At 51.8% G+C, this 18,666-nt stretch overlaps 9 protein-coding genes across 9 annotated transcripts; 5 read left to right on the forward strand and 4 right to left on the reverse strand.

Moving 5' to 3' along the window:
- Window positions 1-220: 220 nt before the first annotated feature.
- On the reverse strand, window positions 221-1,113 carry M409DRAFT_18809 (uncharacterized protein; the record flags this gene model as incomplete). The annotated part of the gene is made up of 2 exons (XM_033804658.1): window positions 221-734; window positions 785-1,113. The coding sequence occupies 2 exons, from the start codon at window positions 1,111-1,113 to the stop codon at window positions 221-223; spliced, it is 843 nt and encodes a 280-aa protein (XP_033671725.1).
- Window positions 1,114-1,620: 507 nt separating this feature from the next.
- M409DRAFT_51090 (uncharacterized protein) lies at window positions 1,621-2,565 on the forward strand (the record flags this gene model as incomplete). The annotated part of the gene is made up of 1 exon (XM_033811711.1): window positions 1,621-2,565. The coding sequence occupies one exon, from the start codon at window positions 1,621-1,623 to the stop codon at window positions 2,563-2,565; it is 945 nt and encodes a 314-aa protein (XP_033671726.1).
- An 882-nt stretch (window positions 2,566-3,447) lies between these two features.
- Window positions 3,448-3,807, forward strand: M409DRAFT_18811 (uncharacterized protein; the record flags this gene model as incomplete). The annotated part of the gene is made up of 1 exon (XM_033804659.1): window positions 3,448-3,807. The coding sequence occupies one exon, from the start codon at window positions 3,448-3,450 to the stop codon at window positions 3,805-3,807; it is 360 nt and encodes a 119-aa protein (XP_033671727.1).
- A 1,149-nt stretch (window positions 3,808-4,956) lies between these two features.
- M409DRAFT_63886 (uncharacterized protein) lies at window positions 4,957-6,911 on the forward strand (the record flags this gene model as incomplete). The annotated part of the gene is made up of 4 exons (XM_033815816.1): window positions 4,957-5,083; window positions 5,132-6,096; window positions 6,137-6,319; window positions 6,876-6,911. 4 exons carry the CDS (start codon window positions 4,957-4,959, stop codon window positions 6,909-6,911), a joined length of 1,311 nt encoding a protein of 436 aa, XP_033671728.1.
- M409DRAFT_63887 (uncharacterized protein) lies at window positions 6,890-7,402 on the forward strand (the record flags this gene model as incomplete). The annotated part of the gene is made up of 4 exons (XM_033815817.1): window positions 6,890-6,983; window positions 7,018-7,116; window positions 7,181-7,277; window positions 7,333-7,402. The coding sequence occupies 4 exons, from the start codon at window positions 6,890-6,892 to the stop codon at window positions 7,400-7,402; spliced, it is 360 nt and encodes a 119-aa protein (XP_033671729.1).
- A 2,024-nt stretch (window positions 7,403-9,426) lies between these two features.
- On the reverse strand, window positions 9,427-11,612 carry M409DRAFT_18813 (uncharacterized protein; the record flags this gene model as incomplete). Its single annotated transcript, XM_033804660.1, has 4 exons — window positions 9,427-9,737; window positions 9,788-9,889; window positions 9,951-10,169; window positions 10,499-11,612. 4 exons carry the CDS (start codon window positions 11,610-11,612, stop codon window positions 9,427-9,429), a joined length of 1,746 nt encoding a protein of 581 aa, XP_033671730.1.
- Window positions 11,613-12,514: 902 nt separating this feature from the next.
- M409DRAFT_51093 (uncharacterized protein) lies at window positions 12,515-14,251 on the reverse strand (the record flags this gene model as incomplete). Its single annotated transcript, XM_033811712.1, has 1 exon — window positions 12,515-14,251. One exon carries the CDS (start codon window positions 14,249-14,251, stop codon window positions 12,515-12,517), a length of 1,737 nt encoding a protein of 578 aa, XP_033671731.1.
- Window positions 14,252-15,590: 1,339 nt separating this feature from the next.
- Window positions 15,591-16,634, forward strand: M409DRAFT_63889 (uncharacterized protein; the record flags this gene model as incomplete). The annotated part of the gene is made up of 1 exon (XM_033815818.1): window positions 15,591-16,634. One exon carries the CDS (start codon window positions 15,591-15,593, stop codon window positions 16,632-16,634), a length of 1,044 nt encoding a protein of 347 aa, XP_033671732.1.
- Window positions 16,635-16,773: 139 nt separating this feature from the next.
- Window positions 16,774-18,504, reverse strand: M409DRAFT_63890 (uncharacterized protein; the record flags this gene model as incomplete). Its single annotated transcript, XM_033815819.1, has 1 exon — window positions 16,774-18,504. The coding sequence occupies one exon, from the start codon at window positions 18,502-18,504 to the stop codon at window positions 16,774-16,776; it is 1,731 nt and encodes a 576-aa protein (XP_033671733.1).
- Window positions 18,505-18,666: the final 162 nt, after the last annotated feature.

Here is an 18,666-nt window from a genome sequence, read left to right on the forward strand (position 1 = left end):
TCCTCCGCTGAACCCAGAGTCACATAATCCTGACTGGTTTATCTGGTCGACATCTCTTGCTGATCTAGGCGCAGTCTTGCAATCCAGCATGAGATTTGCAACTCTGTCTTGCCTGCCCGGTTTATTGAAGTCTGCTCCCGGCTCTCAGTCAGTCTAAATAACTGTCGGCCCCATGGACTGTCGCCCAATATGCGACGTTACTGCTTAAAACGCGTACCGGTCAACTCTTTGCAGCCTCAAAGTCCCTGGGTGATTGCGAGGCACTGTAGGTCGTGTATTTCCAGTAACCAGGATGCCAGAAAGTAGCCAGACGCCGTATGGCAAAGCCCATCAATGAAGGCAGAGGAGGCCAGGTCGCGTGAGCGCCATTCTCGAACGTGATGTCGTGGTTGAGTAGCAGCACCGGTAAATTGTCGCGAAGCTCCGAGATTTCCATGTGCTTGACGGCTTCTTCCTCCATCCTCTTTCCCAAGGCTAAAATATCGCAATTGGGGTACTGATCCAGCCTTTCAAGTGTTACGATTTCGTCTACGAGATGTGTCTGGAGAGGAACTGCGAAAGCGTCAATTTGGTCGCGGAATTTCGATGCGTTGAATGATGATGTCGTCCCAGATTCCAGCATTTCGAAGAGATGAGAGCCCCAAACTTTGAAGGGGTGTTCGAATGCTTCGTGTTGTTTAACGTTCGCGCTCATCAAACCCCCTGCCTCGGTCCATTCCTCAATCAATGGGAAGCTGTTGGACGGTCAGTACGTTGAAAGTCAAGCATAGTAGAGTGTACTTACACGAGCTCCTCTTCTTGGTCGTGGTGCTTCTTGATGGCGGCATAGACCCGAGATGCATAGCCAACGAAGTTCTTGAATTCAGTGGGGCGAACTGATGGAGCGTGAACATATAACCCGTTCAGCGCACGTATCCAGCAATTATGAATCAAAGCCATATTCGTTGCCGTCATCACGCAAGGGTCGTCCTTTTTCTCGCCAGCACGGTGGTGTGGAGTCTCGAGAAGCCAGAAAGGCCCTCCAGACAAGGAGAGGTCTGCTGGCATTCCATTAAAATCGGCCAGTTGGGGCACAGCGAGATCACTGCCAGGAGCTGGAGGCGAGCGTGCCATATATTCAGCCTCGTGCGGCACGACTTTTGCTGTATTCAGCTTCGGCTTTGCGCTAATGCAACGGGACAGCTGAGGAAGTCCAGATCGATCCTGCGCTCCACCAAGATTCCAGGGCTGTTGGCGCGTGCGTCGGGGTGATCTAGGGTATAGCAGCCAATCACCACTAGCACAACAGTATCTACAACTGCCGTGTGCTGAGACAGTGCTAAGAATCCTACGCAGCCTTGGGCCTCCTCTCTGCTCACCGGCACTCTGACTTGACATTTATCGCTGCGTTGTTAAACAGAAGCTGCACAGCCATGTAAGCTATTCATCATCAGCTGAATTACGTTGAAGTATAATTAATCTTGATAAGCCCAAGTGAGACGAAGCACGACGTTGCGTCAGGTCTTCCTGCCCTCGCTTCGCCATCGGCTACCATACTCTCAACTTCATGCTGTACATGAAGTTTTAACTCGACCATCAATACTACAGCACCTTCCAACCTTTTCTTCGTTGCCAGAGACCATGCTGATAGTCGTCGCCGGAGCGAGCGGCAACATGGGCTTGACTGTCGTCCGCTCAGCCTTGAAGCGCGGCCATCAAGTTCGGGCGGTCGGACGTGCCATCTCGAAACTACCCGATGGAATCTGCCAGAAAATCGAAAGCTTTGTTCAAATCGATGACTTCCATGATATACGAAACCTCGAAATCGCCTGTGCGGGTGCAGATGCAGTGATCTGTGCTTATGGACCAGATCCTGTGCTCCTACTCGATGGACAATTGGCCCTTCTGCGTGCCGCCGAGCGCGCTGGCATTAAACGATTTCACGCAGCATGTTGGACCCTAAATTGGAGCAATATGCCGCTTGGGACAGTCGAAAGCTACGATCCACTGATCGCGTTCAGTCGGCAGGCAGCACTCACAAGTACTATGAAGCCACTTTACGTCTTCTGCGGCGTATTCGCTTCGGCGTTGTTCGGCAGGCCCGGCGCCGGATCGTTGCAGGACGAAAGTGCTGTCTGGATACACGGGAACGATGGCAAAAGAACATTAAGGGTCATTGGCGATGGTACCACGGTCACCCCTTTCACATTGGAAGCCGAAGTAGCGGAGTTCAGTTTGGCCATCATCACTTCAGACGATGCGGAAAATGGGGGCTACTATGAGTTCTGTTCTGATGAATTCACATTTCAACACTTAGCGGAGGCGTATAGCAGAATTAGGGGGACGAAGTGTTCTCTCCATCAGGTTATGACGATCGATGACTGCAAGCAAGCGGTGGTGCACGCAAGAGCTAGTGCAGATCAGGCTGGAGACATACATACGCGCTGGAAAGGTTACATCGGTCTTGTGTACGGCTTGTGCTTTGCTGAAGGAATTTATAACCCTGGGCCAAAGCACGTCACAAAGCACCCGGATGTCTCCAGGACATGCATCGAGGACTTCATTCGGGACAATACGTGGGTATGAATGGTCGAGGAAATCAATTCTGTTCTTTGGACATTCTCCGTTTGGAGAAGTTCATGTTCACACGCAATAGAAGTCCGACGCCTAATCATGTTTGGTGTTTTAGTTTTGGTATCGAATCTTCGAAAATCCTGCCGGAATTGTTTGATATTGAAGGCAACATGTCTTGTCCAAGTGTTTGGAGAGACGTCTCGAAGACTGACCCTAAGCAAGGGAGTGCTGATGACACGACTGCGAAAATTCGAGGTCCAGAGGCGAAGCGTCTTGCGAATAGGCACAGGAAGCCAATATTCCGTGGCAAGGCTGTCTTATCTCGCTTACTTTATCAGAGGATCAACTTGACGAGATCTCCATATGCTCTTGTCATCACTTCTGAGCACTAGCGTACCTTTTTCTGCCTCGCAGTGGCACTGCAGGTACTTCTCGACTCACAGCCATTGACGGCAGAAACCTGTCAGTGTACTAGTCGTTGTTGCCAGGAACGTTGTATTACTGGTCAGGGCTTCGTGTAGCAGCTTGTGGATGGGCGTGCCGGCCACTTGTTACGCCCAGAACAAGCTGCTGAACGGAAGAAAGTGGAATGTTCATGCGCATGGGTTTCGATCCTGCGTGCGCGGCTGAGAAGCGCGCCGGACGCGGTGCACTTACCTATGTAGCAAGAAAGGTTCGCAACTCTTATCTAAACAAGGATCAGCCGCACTACTGAAACCTAATCGTTAGACAGCTTGACAGGCGATGGATGAAAACACTGCGGACCGTCCAGCTCTTGTTTTTTTTCAAACCTTCCCTTCCAACACTTACTCATTCTATGCCGCCCTAACGACACATGGTCTTCTCGGCATAGATCATATCACGAACAGACTATCTTGAGCAGAAGAAGCTGAGATGGGCATCGACAATACGAAAACTACGCTTTGCGTCTCAGGCGACTCCAAGCTCGAAAACCGACTCATAGACCAATCTCTCACAGTTGTCGACTTCATCAACTGCGGTGACATTGCTACACCCCTCAAGCACTTCACAAGCCCGGACTATATGTGTCACTATCCATTTCCAAACGGCCAAATCCTCATGATGAACCGCCAACAGACCATTGCGCACTTCGAAGACGCTGTGGTCAAGCAAGAAGGAATTTTCTTCTGGAAAGTCATGAACGTGTCGGTGATGGTGGATCTACCGCTGGGGTACGCGCAAGTATGGATTGCGCTGCGCGTGAACAGACTTGAAGAGTTTGGGAAAGTATAGAGGATGTTCTCGCTCAGTTGGAGACGTGAAGGAGGTATGACAGAAGGTGAAGATGAGTCGTTAGACGAGAACTGGGTGTGGTGGAAACACACCTGTTCAAGCGAAGCTCTTCCTGTGCCTGTGTAACGTAAAGTAGGCGAGGATTGCAAAAGAGCAGATAGTCGCTTTTTCCATCCTGTAGAAGCCCGCTTGGCTTGGAGTACCAAGTGACACAGCAAACCGAGGCTGTTCAAGCGACTGTTCTGATCATCTACGCATGTATTGCCGTCGGTCTTTCGTGCTCGCATTTTCACGCCACTTGTCATCTGAACTTGATTGGCTTGGCCGAACCCTCCGACTGGGGCAGATGGTGGCGGAAATACGCATGGGAATTCTCTGTTGATGGCTCGAGAGACACCAATATCGACAAAATTACTAGGTGACCGAGCATGGTAGCCAGCCCCAATACGCAGGATTTGATTTCAGCCCTACGAGTAGCTCATCTTGGTTTAGTTCCCGCCCAAAAAGGCAGCTATCCTTGGCGTGCTTTGGGCTCAGGGTTCAGCCCTACACACATCCATAATAGGCAGTTAGAAGTCCAAGAAACTCAGAGAGCTTTGCAGCGCTCGGATTGGTTCGAGACGGAGAGCCAAGTGCGACCAGAAGTGTCTGCTTGTTGCTGTGAATACGTAAGCGCAAGCGAATTGGCACACTCAAGGAGAGAGTCGTCTAATTTGTAAATGGCCCAATCGTCCCGTTCTTGATGCATTAGGTTCTACGCGAAGGACTTTCCATCCACTCGCTCAAGTTCTTCGAGTTGGCGTGTTGCCTTGAATCGCTGTTGCGCGAGCAAGCAACTGCAGCATTTCAAAACCTCTTATACCAGAACCATCTAGGTACTATGTATCATGCTAAATGACCTCATCATCGCTAAATAATACAGGCGCTCTAACGCTAACACAGCTTGGGTCAATTTACTGGCGTGTCGCGAAGAAGCACAATTAATAAGCCCTGGAATCCCACAGCCTTGTTTTGGATTATCAGCACGCCCTACGCCTTGCATTTGTTTTTGACTCATCTACCCATGACTCAATTCAAGAAAAAAGTTCTTGACTTACGCTACTTCGTAACAGCAGTCGCACTGTTCGCTCGAACTTCTCCGCCACCATCATGAGCAAACAACCGAAAGAAGAAGGAGACCTGTACACAGTCATCGACTCTATTAGCACTATCGAGTGCGGAAAAGAAGCGGCTCAGCACTTCTACTTCGACGATGGCTGGAGAAATTTGAATCATGGTAAGACACGACTATGGAAGAGCATATCAGGGCTTTAACGTTCCTCAGGCTCGTACGGAACATTGCCTCGAGAAGTTGGAGCCGTTGCACGATACTTCCACGAACAAAGCGAACGAAGACCGGACTGGTTTATTCGCTACGAGTCTCGTCTTCGCAACGACGAAGCCCGCGCTGCAATTGCTCAGTTGATCAACGCACCTGTGGACAGCGTCGTATTTGTCCCAAACGCAACGACAGAGTTAACACTATTCCTCATTTATCAACCAGGCGACGTCATTATCCACTTCTCCAGTGTGTTCGACAGTTGCCACAAGACCATCGAGTATCTCGTCGAGACTACGCCCGTTCAGGCGCACGGCATTCGCTGCGACTACCCCATCACTGATGCCGACCTCGTTGCACGATTCGAAGAAGCGATCCAATCCATTCGTGCTTCTGGCAAAAGTCCTAAACTCGCCATATTCGACACTGTCGTCTCCCTGCCGGGCGTACGTGTGCCCTTCGAGATTCTTACTGGCCTTTGCCGGCGACATGGCATCTTTAGCGTCCTCGACGCTGCCCACAGCGTTGGCCATATCTCCCTTGATCTTACGACTCTTGATCCAGACTTCTTCGTCTTGAACTGCCACAAGTGGCTCTTCGCTCGCCGTGGCTGTGCCGTTATGTACGTGGCGGCACGCAACCATCCTCTTATGCGTTCCAGCCTGCCCACCAGCAACGGTTTCGTGCCGCAAACATCCAAAATCGCCAAACCAACCACGGGCTCCGCCAATGCCAACTTCATCACACTGTTCGAGTTCGTTGGCACCATCGACAAGTCCCCGTATCTCGCAGTACCTGCCGCGTTGAAATGGCGGAGCAAAGTCGTCTTTAAACACCTCAAAGGCGAAGACGCAGTCCGCGCATACTGCTTCTCACTCGCCCGAGAGGGCGGTGACCGCGTTGCTAGCATTCTCGATACCGAAGTTTTGGACAACGAACAGGGTACGCTAAGGCAGTGCGCGTTCGCCAACGTCCGACTGTCTATCCCGCCTCATCTCCGTACGATCGAAGTCGCGCAGTAAGCTTCACGAACCCCTTTTTTTCAGACCTCTGACGCTGGTGCGGGAGTACAATACGTTCATGCCGATATTCATGTATGTAGGCGAGATGTGGGTGCGACTGAGCGCGCAGATCTACCTCACCATAGAGGATTTCGAGTGGGCCGGAAGAGCGCTTCGGGAAGTCAGTGAGAGGGTAATAGGGAGGTTAGAGGCAGCACCGTAGACTTGAATGAAGATTTCTCGTAGATTTGCTAGCGATCGTCTTCGTGGAGCATGTCCTTTGCTGAGTCTTGCGACTAGCTGAGTAGATGAAGCCTTTCGTTTGCCTGCACCACGCAGTCCACAAAGATGTATTGATGATCACTCTTTCCTGCAATTAGTCACAGCAGAGCTCGAATTGGTGATGAAACCAATCGGATTCCGACTAGCCAAGCGCATGAACATTCGTGTAGATACAGCGCACTCGCACTTGCTCAAGCCCACGAGGCTCCTTGCAAGTGGCACGTTCCTTGACCTTGCGCGGTTGATGAAGATCTGCAGGGGCAGGCTTACAATGAGTAGTCTAAACGAGGTGGCAATAATGAGTTGGTAAGCATCATTAGTAGGCGAATCTGTGGATGAATCTGCAGGACGACAACAATAGATGATATCCGCCGCGAAATTGAGCACAGGGAGTATTGCCATATATCAAGTGCTGTTTCCTCGCCATATTTCGTCTCAACCCACAACTCCCACCTAGCTCTTCCGAGCATACGATTCGACCATGGCACCCAAGCAAGTCGTGATGACTGCCTCAGCACCGAAGCCCATAGCAGGTGTCTATAGTCAAGCTATTGTCGCCAAAGGCACCGTATACTGTTCAGGCCAAGTACCCCTGGACCCTATCACCAGACGACTCGTTGAAGGAAACATCGGAGACCGCACGCATACTGCAGTGTATTAAGAATCTGACCCATGTGCTCGAAGCCGCCGGTACTTCAATCGACAACGGTGAGTAAACTGAGCAAGTAGTCAGTACTGCTGTTCTAGGCAAGCCTTATTAATGCATATGTAGTGATCAAAGTGAACGTCTTCATCACGGATATGGAATATTTTAGTACCATGAATGCAGTCTATAAACTGTACTGGGGAGATGAGAAGCCTTCTCGAACGTCAGTACCGTCGATTTCGAACAAAGTCTTGCAATTTGTGGCTAATGATGACTAGTTGCGTGGCGGTCAAAGAACTTCCCCGAGGCACTGATGTGGAAATTGAGTGCATTGCGGTGTTGTCGTGAGCAAGTACTGTTCTCAACACTCGCCTGCGAATGGCGAATATATATGCGGAGTCCCAAACTGTCAGTCGTGGACTCAGAACTTGACAAGCCGGCCATTTTTAACGTCTTCCGACCAGCATTCAAATCGACACCCTCCCAAGTACTGCATTTTATCAACAATCTTGACTATTTCGCGACCAAACTTGCTAACACAGATTGTGACCCCCATTCAATGCCTTTATCACCGAACAACCAATCGTTCTTCTCTTCCACTAATTGATCCTTGGATCCTCGAAGGTTGTTGTTCGAGTGTTGTGGTCTGCGAAGTAGGTGACCCCATAACGGGTGCGTAGCATTTCCCATCCTGATGGTAGATCCCCTTCGACCGCTTGAGCTTGCGGCCGTTCAAAAGTGGTGGTCCTCGAGGCGTGGTCGCTGTAGTACGTTCTTCCATCGCTGGTCACCATGGCTTGCCAGCCAGGAGGCAAGCCGTCGCTATGGTTTGCGCTATTCGCATTGCTGGCTGTGCTTTGGTTGGACTGTTGAGCCATCGTCTGGTATTTTGTTGTGTTTGAATGATTCGTTGTGGGTATACGATGGGGTATGTCTGTGCTGTGAGAGACTAGATAGAGCAGTCGGAAGTGGCGATGTCGCAGTAGACTGAGGAATGTTGTGTCGGCGGGCTAGGCAGCAGTATTGTACAGCTTGCATTACCTACCAGCTGCGTCAGTCTGCAGCTGTCTCAAGTCACAAAGTACTACCTGTTGGATACGTACCGTCACACCTTTGAATAAATCTCCCACCAGCGTATGATGTTCAGTCTCTCCGAGTTGTAAGACTATGCTTTACCGTTGTTTGGAAGAAGAGCTGTTGCAGAGACATGTTGTCGGAAAGGAATGCGAAGACATTGATGGAAAATTCCGTCAAGAATACCGCTGCAGTGGTTATAGTGACATTTTTCTCTATTTTTGTTTACATCGATATCTGCTAGGAATGAATCGCGCCAGTAGAGAAAGGCTCAGCATCAGAACACGGCATCTGAGCAGCCGAGCTTGAATCTCCTCAAGAAGTGCTTTGAAGTCTAACTTTTCTCTTTTGAAGACCGCTACTGCACAGAATTAGGGACGACGCGTTTCCTCCATGAAGCTGCCCATTCTTGCTTTACGTGTCACTTCTTGGGCTCGGTATTCACATGCTCACCCGGAAGATCTAAGCTAACCCGTTTAGGAAGGAACGCACTCACTCCCATATCTCCAGCGGATTTTGAATTAGGGGTTGACCAAAGCCCCGCAGCCGTGACTTAAGGAGTCATGAGAAGGATTCATCCTAAGTTCGGTGTGCGGAAACGCCGTTTAGAAATGTGTAGTTCCAGAAAGCCAGCGCCGGCTTGTCATGTATTTCCGGTAGCCAGGGAAAATTGTTTGAAAGGATTCGCTTCGCCTCGCACCATGACTTCAGGCTGATAGCCATCGCAGCCTTACTTAACGAGGAAGTAATATAACTTCGCTCGGTGCCGTCGACCGTCCACATTCCGCCAAGAAGTGAAAGCCAAAGAACGGTTTCGGGCTCGCACCCGCTCGCTGTGCCTCTTAGCACTTCGTGTAGACATCGAGACAGCATGGGAAAGTCTATGATCTGCCGGCCGCGATGTTGTAGAAACGTCGTCATTGAGAAGAGCAGCAAGCCAAGGTGAGCATGGCTGTTGATATCGATGATGCGTCCTGCCTCCTGGAGGGTTCGAAAGGACAAGAGTCGGTAACAGAGCGAGATTACAGCCTCCTCGAACGTCAAGACATCTAGGGCCTGTGTCGAAGGATCCTGCAGTGAATGACAGAATACCATGGCGTCGTGGAAGACGCTCTGTAATTCGTGGTTTAGTGCATCAACACCTGCAGGCATAAGCAATGAGCCTGGCGAATCCAATGTCGGGAATGTGTCTCGGGAGAAGATTGTAGTCTGGCCGCTCCGAAGCGCACAGACGACGTCAATTCTGGATAGAACAGGTCAGCTTCTGAGAAGCAAGATCTCTTAGTGAGAAAGTGCACCTACTTGCAGATCTTCAGAGTCAATGCGCGATTATCTTCAAGCTTGGGAAGTCCTCCACGAAGGTCAACCATCCTTGTGAGTCCTTGGAAGTGGATCTCGATTTCTTCGTTGCACTTTCGGATCATCTCCTGACTTATAAGCGACAACACGATCGCTATACTCGCATCGGAGAGGGCTTCGTCGCTGTTGAGGATCCGTTGTACACGGGGAAGACTTCGGGCGATGTGGGATAATGCTCTCGGCGAGACGCTGTCGTTCGAATCGTATACTTCGTTACAGGTCTGCATCAAGGCAACGTGGCAGTGATATGCTGTAAGTAGTGAGCGTGATGCATTGTAGCCACCCGGATCTGTCACGTACAAGCTTCATTTACGAACAATACTTGCAACCACATAATCTTTGCTGCCTCGATGGTGATGCCAAGATGGACGGGGTACATTCTCTCCGCAGTAGAGTTGAAGACTGGCAAGATGAGACTTGCTGTCAGCCTCTTTGTAGTATGAAGCAGGCCGGTCTTGCTTACACTGATTGATAGCATAGGCGGATTCCGCAGTGACTTCCACCGGGGAGACAAGGCTGCCCAGCGCATGCCCAATCCCGCGCCCTGGAGTTGCATATACCTCTACGATATCACTCTCCTTCTTAGAGATACAGGAGTCACGTCCTGTGGGCTTTTTCTCATATGGACCCATTGTGACGGCCAGTCGGGAGCGACGAGTGATCTTCCTTCCCAGGTTCTTGCCTTGCATGACATGTGAACGAGCTCTACGCCTGGCAGCATCATCTTTTCGGTCATTACCGATGAACAAAAAGCTCTTGGCCATGTTAATAAATCGCGACCTTTCGACGAGTGTAGAATATGCAGAACGACAGCTCCAATCGAGGTAGCCGTAGGTACCCGGAGCCTCGGAGATAAGGACTTAAGGCTCGGGATCTCTTGGGCCTTGCCCCTGAAAGGACCGTGAAGGTAGGTACATAACAGACATATGTGTACATAGTATCTGACTGCGAGCGACGGCATCATTTTCTGTAGCATAATGCTCCTAATGAAGAGGATGCTTCACGACATACTTTCCGAATCCCCCTGCTCCTCTTGCAATGCGATCGATTTCCACAAGCACACGCTCGGCCGTGAAGCCAGAATCAATCTCTTGCACTCGTGGTAGCTTAATCTCTCTCCATAGTGATCTTCAGCCCAGAGCAACGCAGACCACATCCTATTGTGAGCCTCGTGGTCTGGCTCAATCGTTTGTCTGATGGTCGGTAGATACCCTTTCGCGATGTCGACCGCTTTCAGAGATGGGATGATGAGAAGGCGAATGTCAACTCGCTTGTTCTTCGTCGCGAGAGGCATTTTGAAACCCTTGTCAAATGGTCGAACAACCGTGGAGACCAAAACTGCGGAGGGATGATCCACGCAGCATTCCTTGGTGAGCGTAGCCGAGTTGGAGAACATGCCTGTGGTTCCCACTGCGTCGATGGCGTGGGTTATGTTGAAGCTGCCGTTGCGGGCGACCTCCCTCATTCGAGCGACCGCTGATGAATCGTTGTAATCGAAAACATGCGTTGCACCAAGATCTTGGAGAAGAGCGTGGCGAGCCGGAGAGGCTGTAGCAAGGATGTTTTTGATACCAAGTGCGCGGGCGAACTGTACGCAAGCATTGCCCACGCCTGTTGAAGCGCCCCAGATTAAGATTGCAGATCTTCCTGCACGATCAGAGGTAGAACCCAGATCGTCCGGCTCGAAGCCGCAGAGGTCGACCAAAATGTCTGCCGCTGTCATAGTCGTAACGCATATGCAAGCGGCATCCAAGACGGGGAGGTTCGGAGGAATTTTGAAAGCCATGTCCACAGGACAAGCGAGATAGTCTTGATGTGTGCCATATTTCTTGGGGCCCCCGTAACCTGTGGGAGTTGTTCCTGCAACGACATCTCCAACAGCGAAGCCACTATCGAAGGGTGGCAGGCGATGCACAACGCCGCAGAAATCGTAACCAAGGTGTGTGTCAACGATGCCAAGGGCTTTGTGCTTGATATCGGCAGGATTGATGCCAGAATATATGACTCTGATCAACAGCTCGTCATGGGCTGGAGTTGGTAGGGCGAGATTTCGCTGGACTGAGAGCTCGTGGTTGGATGATATGGCGGGGGCTGTATTTTCTGAAGGAGGAGTAGCATCAGTCATCGTCATCGGCGTCCAAGATACGAGTTTAAGAAATTGTCGCGTCCAGGGAAGAGTGCTTGAGCAACCAGAGTGTTGGATGTGCCACGTATCTCAATGTGTAGAACCTTATTAAGTTGGAGCCACGAGCAGCAGCTTGTAGCCTTGTCCTGGCACTGGGGCGCAATACGCTAGAGCACGGAAAGGATGGCGATCCGATATCCGGGTTCGCGTCCCAACATCAACATGATACTCTTTCAGAGCTCCGGTGTGGTCTCAGGACACTGGATCGATAGGATCGTTCGCCATCGATGCTCAACGCATCTTTGTCGGATCATGCTCAGACAATGGTGTAAGGAGCCACAGAAAGGAAAAACAATGTTCCGAATGCTGATCTGTAGCAAGCCAGGGAGAGCTTGATGGGAATAAATCTAAGCCCAAAGAAACGAGGTACACAACTCCTGGTCGGACGCATCAGTCTGAAGCAGGACTGATACGAAGCAATTAGATGCTCATTGAGTGGTGGTCCATGACGACGAAGAACACAATGTACTTGTATATTGCATCAATACAGACAATACTAAACCTGGTCCTGGTTTATTTGGCTCTGTTCTGCTTGGGCTGATAACTGCAGTCAGCGATGGAGGTATTGATTGATGTTACCAGGAAGATACGTTGCTGACTAGGCGCTACATTCTGTTCGCAGTAAGAAGGACTTCTTGGAAATACAAGCATGCTACAGGGTTCATGTTGCGAAGATAGCCTGAGAACAAAGTCATGTCCGCCTTCCTATACATGATATCTCTAGTTGTATGATATAATATATCTGCCCACAAATATCCCGGAGCAAGCCACCATTCTGAATCTCTCAGCAGCTCACCAGGCTGTTTGATATATCAAGACGAAGACCCATCCTCCATCGACCACTACGTCGGAGCAAATCTCGACCTCTCTCTTAGCTTGTCCCCATAGTGCCATAGCACAAAGACACCAGCGATGCATCCGACGGTCAGGCCAGCCAGCAGCGTCACACCTCTCGGAACCCCAAGATTATCGTACAGCGGCTGCGAGAAATGAATGGTCGCCGCCGCCAGCGTCGAGCGAGCATAGTCATTACCAGCAAACAGCGAGGCTGCATACTGCGGGTATGACAGAGGGAGGTACAGAAAGATGCACTGCAAAATGGCGACGATGCCACTAATGAAAATGGTGATTCCAATAGTTGGTGCGATCCAATGGATATCTGGCGAGGCAATCCACGCGAAGATGAACAAACCGACCGGCATAAGAATCGAGGCTGGGAGAGCTGGTATCAAGCGACGCTCTGGTGGACCGGCATTGTTCGCTCGAACAGTTGGCTCCACCCACCAGCATATATAGATCCAATAGAACGCAATTGCAATGGCGGCCTCGATGTGGATGGATAGATATATCAAGCCTTGCTCTCCTAGATTGAAGCCGTGCATTTGGCCGAAGACTAGAGGCACGCATTCGAAGAAGGAGTAGTAGATTCCGTAGACTAGGGCGCAGTAGATAGCGGTGAAGGCAACGGAAGGGTCGAGGAGCATCATTTGCATCGGACGCCATAGGGACTCGACGACGAGGTCGTGGACTGTGATCTTGGATTGATCGATCTCGGACTGGCTCTTGAAGGACGGATTGCCAGTGGCTGCACGTAATCGACGAGCTCGACGGAGCAAGATCGTCGGAGAAGACGTCTCTGGTAGCAGCAAGAACATGAGTATCCAAATTGGTCCTGACATCCATAGCATCTCCCAGAAGGCCCATCGCCAATTCTCAGCGGCAACACTGAAGCCGGAGATCAGCGGAGCTGTCGCGGGCCCGCAGACTGCCGCGAAAGCCCACAGAGACAAGGCGTAGGGGAGTTTGGCGAAGTCGTATAAATCTCCCATTGACGCGCCGCCGGTAGCGAGGCAAGGACTTCCGAAGAATCCGAGGAGAAAGCGAAGTACGGCGAGACCAGGGAAGTTCTCGGCCAGGGCGGTCGGGACGATCAAGATCGTGAAAACCGCGAAGGTGATGATGTACGGAGGGTTGCGTCCGATGGAAGGGATCTCGGAAAGTGGTGACCAAAGCATAGGACCGATGCCGTATGCTTGGACGTACATGGACAGCAGCAGTGAGACGACCTGTATCGAGACCCCAAAGCGCTCCATGATGCCTTCGTAGCTGGGAGTGCAGATTGCGGAGCCGGCATATACGGTCAAGGTATAGAGGTCGATGATACCAGCTGCCAATGCCTTCTTTTTCGAACTCCAGTTCTGAGGATTATCGGGATCTGTGGGCCCATACCAGTCTACGAGAATTGTTCCGCCGGGGAGAACCCTTGGCGTATCGAGAGTCTTGCTGGCGGGCTGGAAGTCTTTGTGTAGTACGGTCCTGTCTTGAGGTGCCTCGCAACCAGACGTCGACTCGTTGTCTGGAGCTTTCTTGCAGCATGAGTCGATCGATTCATTTGACGGGTTGGTTGGAAACAATGCGTTCGTGGTTGGGTACTTTTCTTGTCGCAGCGTCTCGAGAGCTTCGACATAGGGCAATGGTAGCTGGAAGTCGGGTTCCTCCTCAGCGTACCGCAGGTATTTGTCCCGAGTAATAAGTCGAATGAGTTGCCCGAGAGGCGCGTCGCGGATGAGGTTCGACATAGTTGCGAATCAAGATGGCACGACGAGACTCGCTCGCTGGACGGATGTGACTGCGATTGACTGGACGGGGGAGCCAGCTTCAATGCCCAATCAAAGAGACCAGGGTAGAATCGACACACGCACCTCAAATGCCTCTTGAGTACATTCTCCTTGGGAGAATCAGACGTTGCAGCATGACTTCCGTGGAAGCAGAATGCCATAGCTTGATCACGGGTCTTACAAATGATAGAAATCGCTATTGAGATACAACCCCCTTTGCGCTGCAATAGAGTTTCCCAATGCCTATCGTCGTTGAAGGGGATTTGTAACCTTCGGCTTTGTTCGGCTTTCTTGACCGGCTTTCTTGCTCGATAGCCGGGGAGGCTCGTGCTCGCGAAGGGAGGTGTGATCGTGATAAGAGGAATGCACCCCAGGTTTCGAATGATGAGATGAAAATCGCTGCTGCTGGTGCAACATGTGTATGTAGGAGCGCTGTCGAAGAACTCCATCGAGCCACGGGAAAGTTGCTGTGCTTTCTCTGTTAGACAGAGTCGAGCATGTCGTCCTCACTGTACTTACATCGTTTCAGAGAGCGTTCGATCTTTGTAAGGAGTGACACTACTTTCCTGTGCCGACACATGTCTTATAACGAGTCTTGGGAGTTCTTCATTTTGGTCGTTTTTCCGCAGCGAATGCTGCATTCAGACTAGCCCAGCACTAGCGCCAAAGCACAAGGCTGGCAATGTCGCCTGGGGAGCGAGAGCAACGGTGGAACCATGCTGGACCTTTCTCGGAGGCCAAAAAGCTGAGCATACGCGAGCATGTAAGGGATCTTGTGTTTTCACGTCCCTTGCACACACGTCGTATGATTGCTGCAGCTCTTACGACTGCGCGTAAATTGAAATTTATTCAGGCGGTCGCTTGTCCTCGCAATCGACGACGGCGTACCAAGTAAGGATCTTGGAGAATCAAGATCTTGGGCTTCGGAGTCAACAATATATTGAAGTAGGTTCTAGCTAAGGAGGTCGTAGTGACCAAAGCACAAAGAAAGCGAGTCCCTTCAATCCGATAATTTAGCCCACCGTAGCTAGCCCGATCGCCGTCGTCAGGGCGAGCGAGATCTGGACCCCGCGGCGGGGAAAGTTCAGAGCATGACTGCTACACTTTGATGACTTTTTTCTTTGCCAATGCCGACTTCGCCCGCAGCTACCCATTCCATTTCTCACTCCACGCCCTACGCCCTTGCCCTCACACACCCTCAGGATAGCACTTCCTGATTCACCCCAGCAACAGCGAGGACGGTCACTACAGCAGACGACCCATTGAGTCAGAGCAGATTGTCTTGTCTTATAAACTTGCAATGGCATCCAACGGCACCGCCGAGCACACCCCCTCCGCTTTCCGATACAACAACAACAACACCGCCGTCAAGATGGAGACCGCTACAAACGGCCACGCCAGCACGCCTGGCCCAGACCCCTCCACCGTCAAGAAGACCACCGCCGCCGCTAGTACTTCCAACCCCGCCCAATCCACCTTCGCCGTCAAAGCGGGCCTCGCCCAAATGCTCAAAGGCGGCGTGATCATGGACGTCGTCAACGCCGAACAAGCCCGCATCGCCGAGGAGGCGGGCGCCTGTGCCGTCATGGCCCTCGAGCGCGTGCCCGCCGACATCCGCGCGCAAGGCGGCGTCGCGCGCATGTCGGACCCGTCCATGATCCAGGATATCATGCGCACCGTGACCATTCCCGTGATGGCGAAGGCGAGAATTGGACATTTCGTCGAGTGTCAGATTTTGCAGGCGATTGGCGTGGACTATATCGATGAGAGCGAGGTGTTGACGCCGGCGGACCCGACGCACCATGTGGATAAGAGTGGGTTTAACACGCCTTTTGTGTGCGGGTGTAGGAACTTGGGAGAGGCGTTGAGGAGGATAAGCGAGGGGGCTGCGATGATAAGGACGAAGGGAGAGGCTGGGACTGGGGATGTTGTCGAAGCTGTGAGGCACATGCAGACTGTGAACGCGGAGATTGCGCGGGCGAGCAGTGCGTCTGAGAACGAGCTGCGGCAGATGGCGAGGGAGTTGGAATGTGATTTCGCGCTGTTGAAGGAGACGGCGAGGCAGAAGAGGCTGCCTGTGGTCAACTTTGCGGCTGGTGGAATTGCGACGCCGGCGGACGCGGCGTTGATGATGCAGATGGGCTGTGATGGAGTGTTTGTGGGTTCGGGCATTTTCAAGTCGGGCGATGCGGCGAAGAGGGCCAAGGCGATTGTGCAGGCGACGACTCATTACAATGATCCCAAGGTGCTGGCTGAGGTTAGCATTGGATTGGGCGAGGCCATGGTGGGCATTAATGTTGAGAAGATGCCCGAGACCAACAAGTTGGCCAAGCGAGGGTGGTAGACCACGTCGTTGCGGGATGATGGTTTTCGAAAAAGCACGCATAGCAATAGGCGTTTGATCAGATTCGTTATCGCCTCACCGCGAGACCTCATAGGTAGTAGCATAGAGTATTCAACCTCGATGCATGTGCACGTCTTGTTCAGACCAGTTCTTCCAAGATGGCTTCGAGCTCTTCTCTTCTGAACGGAACCAGCAGTCGTTCGGTGCCCAAGGCGTCTTTCCTCGACTCAATCATTTGGTGGTCGTGAAACTCCTTGAGCAACGTCCTGAAATTGACTTCGCTCGAACACACAAACTCCTCCACAGCTTTGTGGTACAGCGTACGATACTCCACGCCCACGGCTTGTGTCTGCACAGGCTTTGGCGCTGCTTCTTTCTTCTTCTTCGGCGGCCTACCTCTTTTCCTCCTTGACGGCGTGTCTTGCTCCATGCCGATGTCGTCTTCATTCTCCACGCCCAGAATATCTTCGTCCTCGGCGTCGGAGTCAATGCCTACGCCAAATCCCTGCTCTCCATCTACGGCCAATGCAAGTTGCTCTGCAACGAGGATTCGGAAGAGATTCCTCGCGTTTTCCGGCAGCGACTTCAGCACATAACCTACACCGTCTTTGCCACCCAAGGTCCGTCGACTCCGACCTAGGAGAGCGTTGACGTCCTGCACGACTTCGATCTCGGCTGTGTAAGGGTCAAACGTGGTGGTGTCATGGAAGAGGAAGTTGAACTGGAAAGCAAGTGAGATGTCCCAGAGGAGTGGGAAGTTCGGCGTGTCGCAGGTGGCCAGGAGTGAGATCTTCGAGTGAGATGCAAGGCTTGCCAAGATAGATTGGGATTGGGCTTTGCGTAAATTCGGGTGATCGAGCGAATGGATAATCAGGGTGACCGGCGTGGCAATGGATACCTTGATCAAGTCCAGGAGTGCAGTTGGCTGGGCTGGAAGTTTCGAAGTCTTCGGAAGCACAACGCCCGCCAAAGTTGTGAGGATGTCCCGAACTACCAAACCCGAAGTGTAGCCATTGACTACCACAATCTTGGGTGTCTTCTCGGACTGGGCGTAGAAGTGTTCGGCAAAGTCCATGACGAGATTGCGTTTCGAGCCGTACCCGCAGAGACACAGGTTGAAGCCCTCCTCCAACTCAAAGATCCATTGATCGAACGATCGTTTGTGAAGCTGCTTCAAGCGTGCCATGTCAGGCTCATGAGGGTCTTTATAATCCTTGGTTTGGGCAAAGTAGTCCTCGTGGTTCAAGAGCAGATGCGATGGTAGAGTATTGGATGAAGTTTTGTTGCCGCCAGCTCTGTTCTGGAAGAAGTACAGCTCGTGTGGCGGTAGGTCTGGTGGTGGACTGGGTGTTCGTTCACGCCGCTTGCCCTTCGGTCGTCCTCGAGGTCGTCCTGTTTTGGAGGGTGTATCCGGTGCAGAGGGTGGATCCACATCCATTGCATCTTCCACCTCGTCTTCCTCATCCTCGCCCAATATTGCCTGCGCAATAGCCTCCTCCCGCTCATCTTCCTCTTCATCGCTGTCTTCTGTCTCGGCAATCTGTTTCTGCAGCGTCCGTTGACTCTTCCTACGAGCCGAGCGGTCATTGCGGGTATTGGTTGGCGTCTCTTCATTTTCCTCCTCTTCAACTGCTTTCCTATCATGCGGTGTTGAAAATAGGACTTTCCTCAGCGAGCTCGGGGTCGCTTCCACCGATTTGAGACCATTCGCTTTGGTAGGGGTATTCTTCAAGATCGACTTTCGGCTCGAGGGCGTTCCTGTCTGCGCTGGACTCGATGGCTTCTCCTCGCCTTTGGCACTTCGGCGGGTCTTCCTAGGCGTAGGGTCATCATCTTCGACATCGTCTTCTGTTTTGCGCCGCTTCGGCATCTCGAGTTGTGGTATGTTGAATTGGTTAAAGGGATCATCAAATTGAGGCGCGTTTGCGAAGACGCGCTGGCGTCAAGCTCGATCCGAAGCCCGAACCTCCGACTCGCACCTCTGCACCTCACCCCATCATCACCACCCACCACATCAATACCCGCACACAAG

This window comes from Zasmidium cellare (genome assembly GCF_010093935.1).
Source record: "Zasmidium cellare ATCC 36951 unplaced genomic scaffold M409scaffold_6, whole genome shotgun sequence".
NCBI lineage: Eukaryota > Fungi > Ascomycota > Dothideomycetes > Mycosphaerellales > Mycosphaerellaceae > Zasmidium > Zasmidium cellare.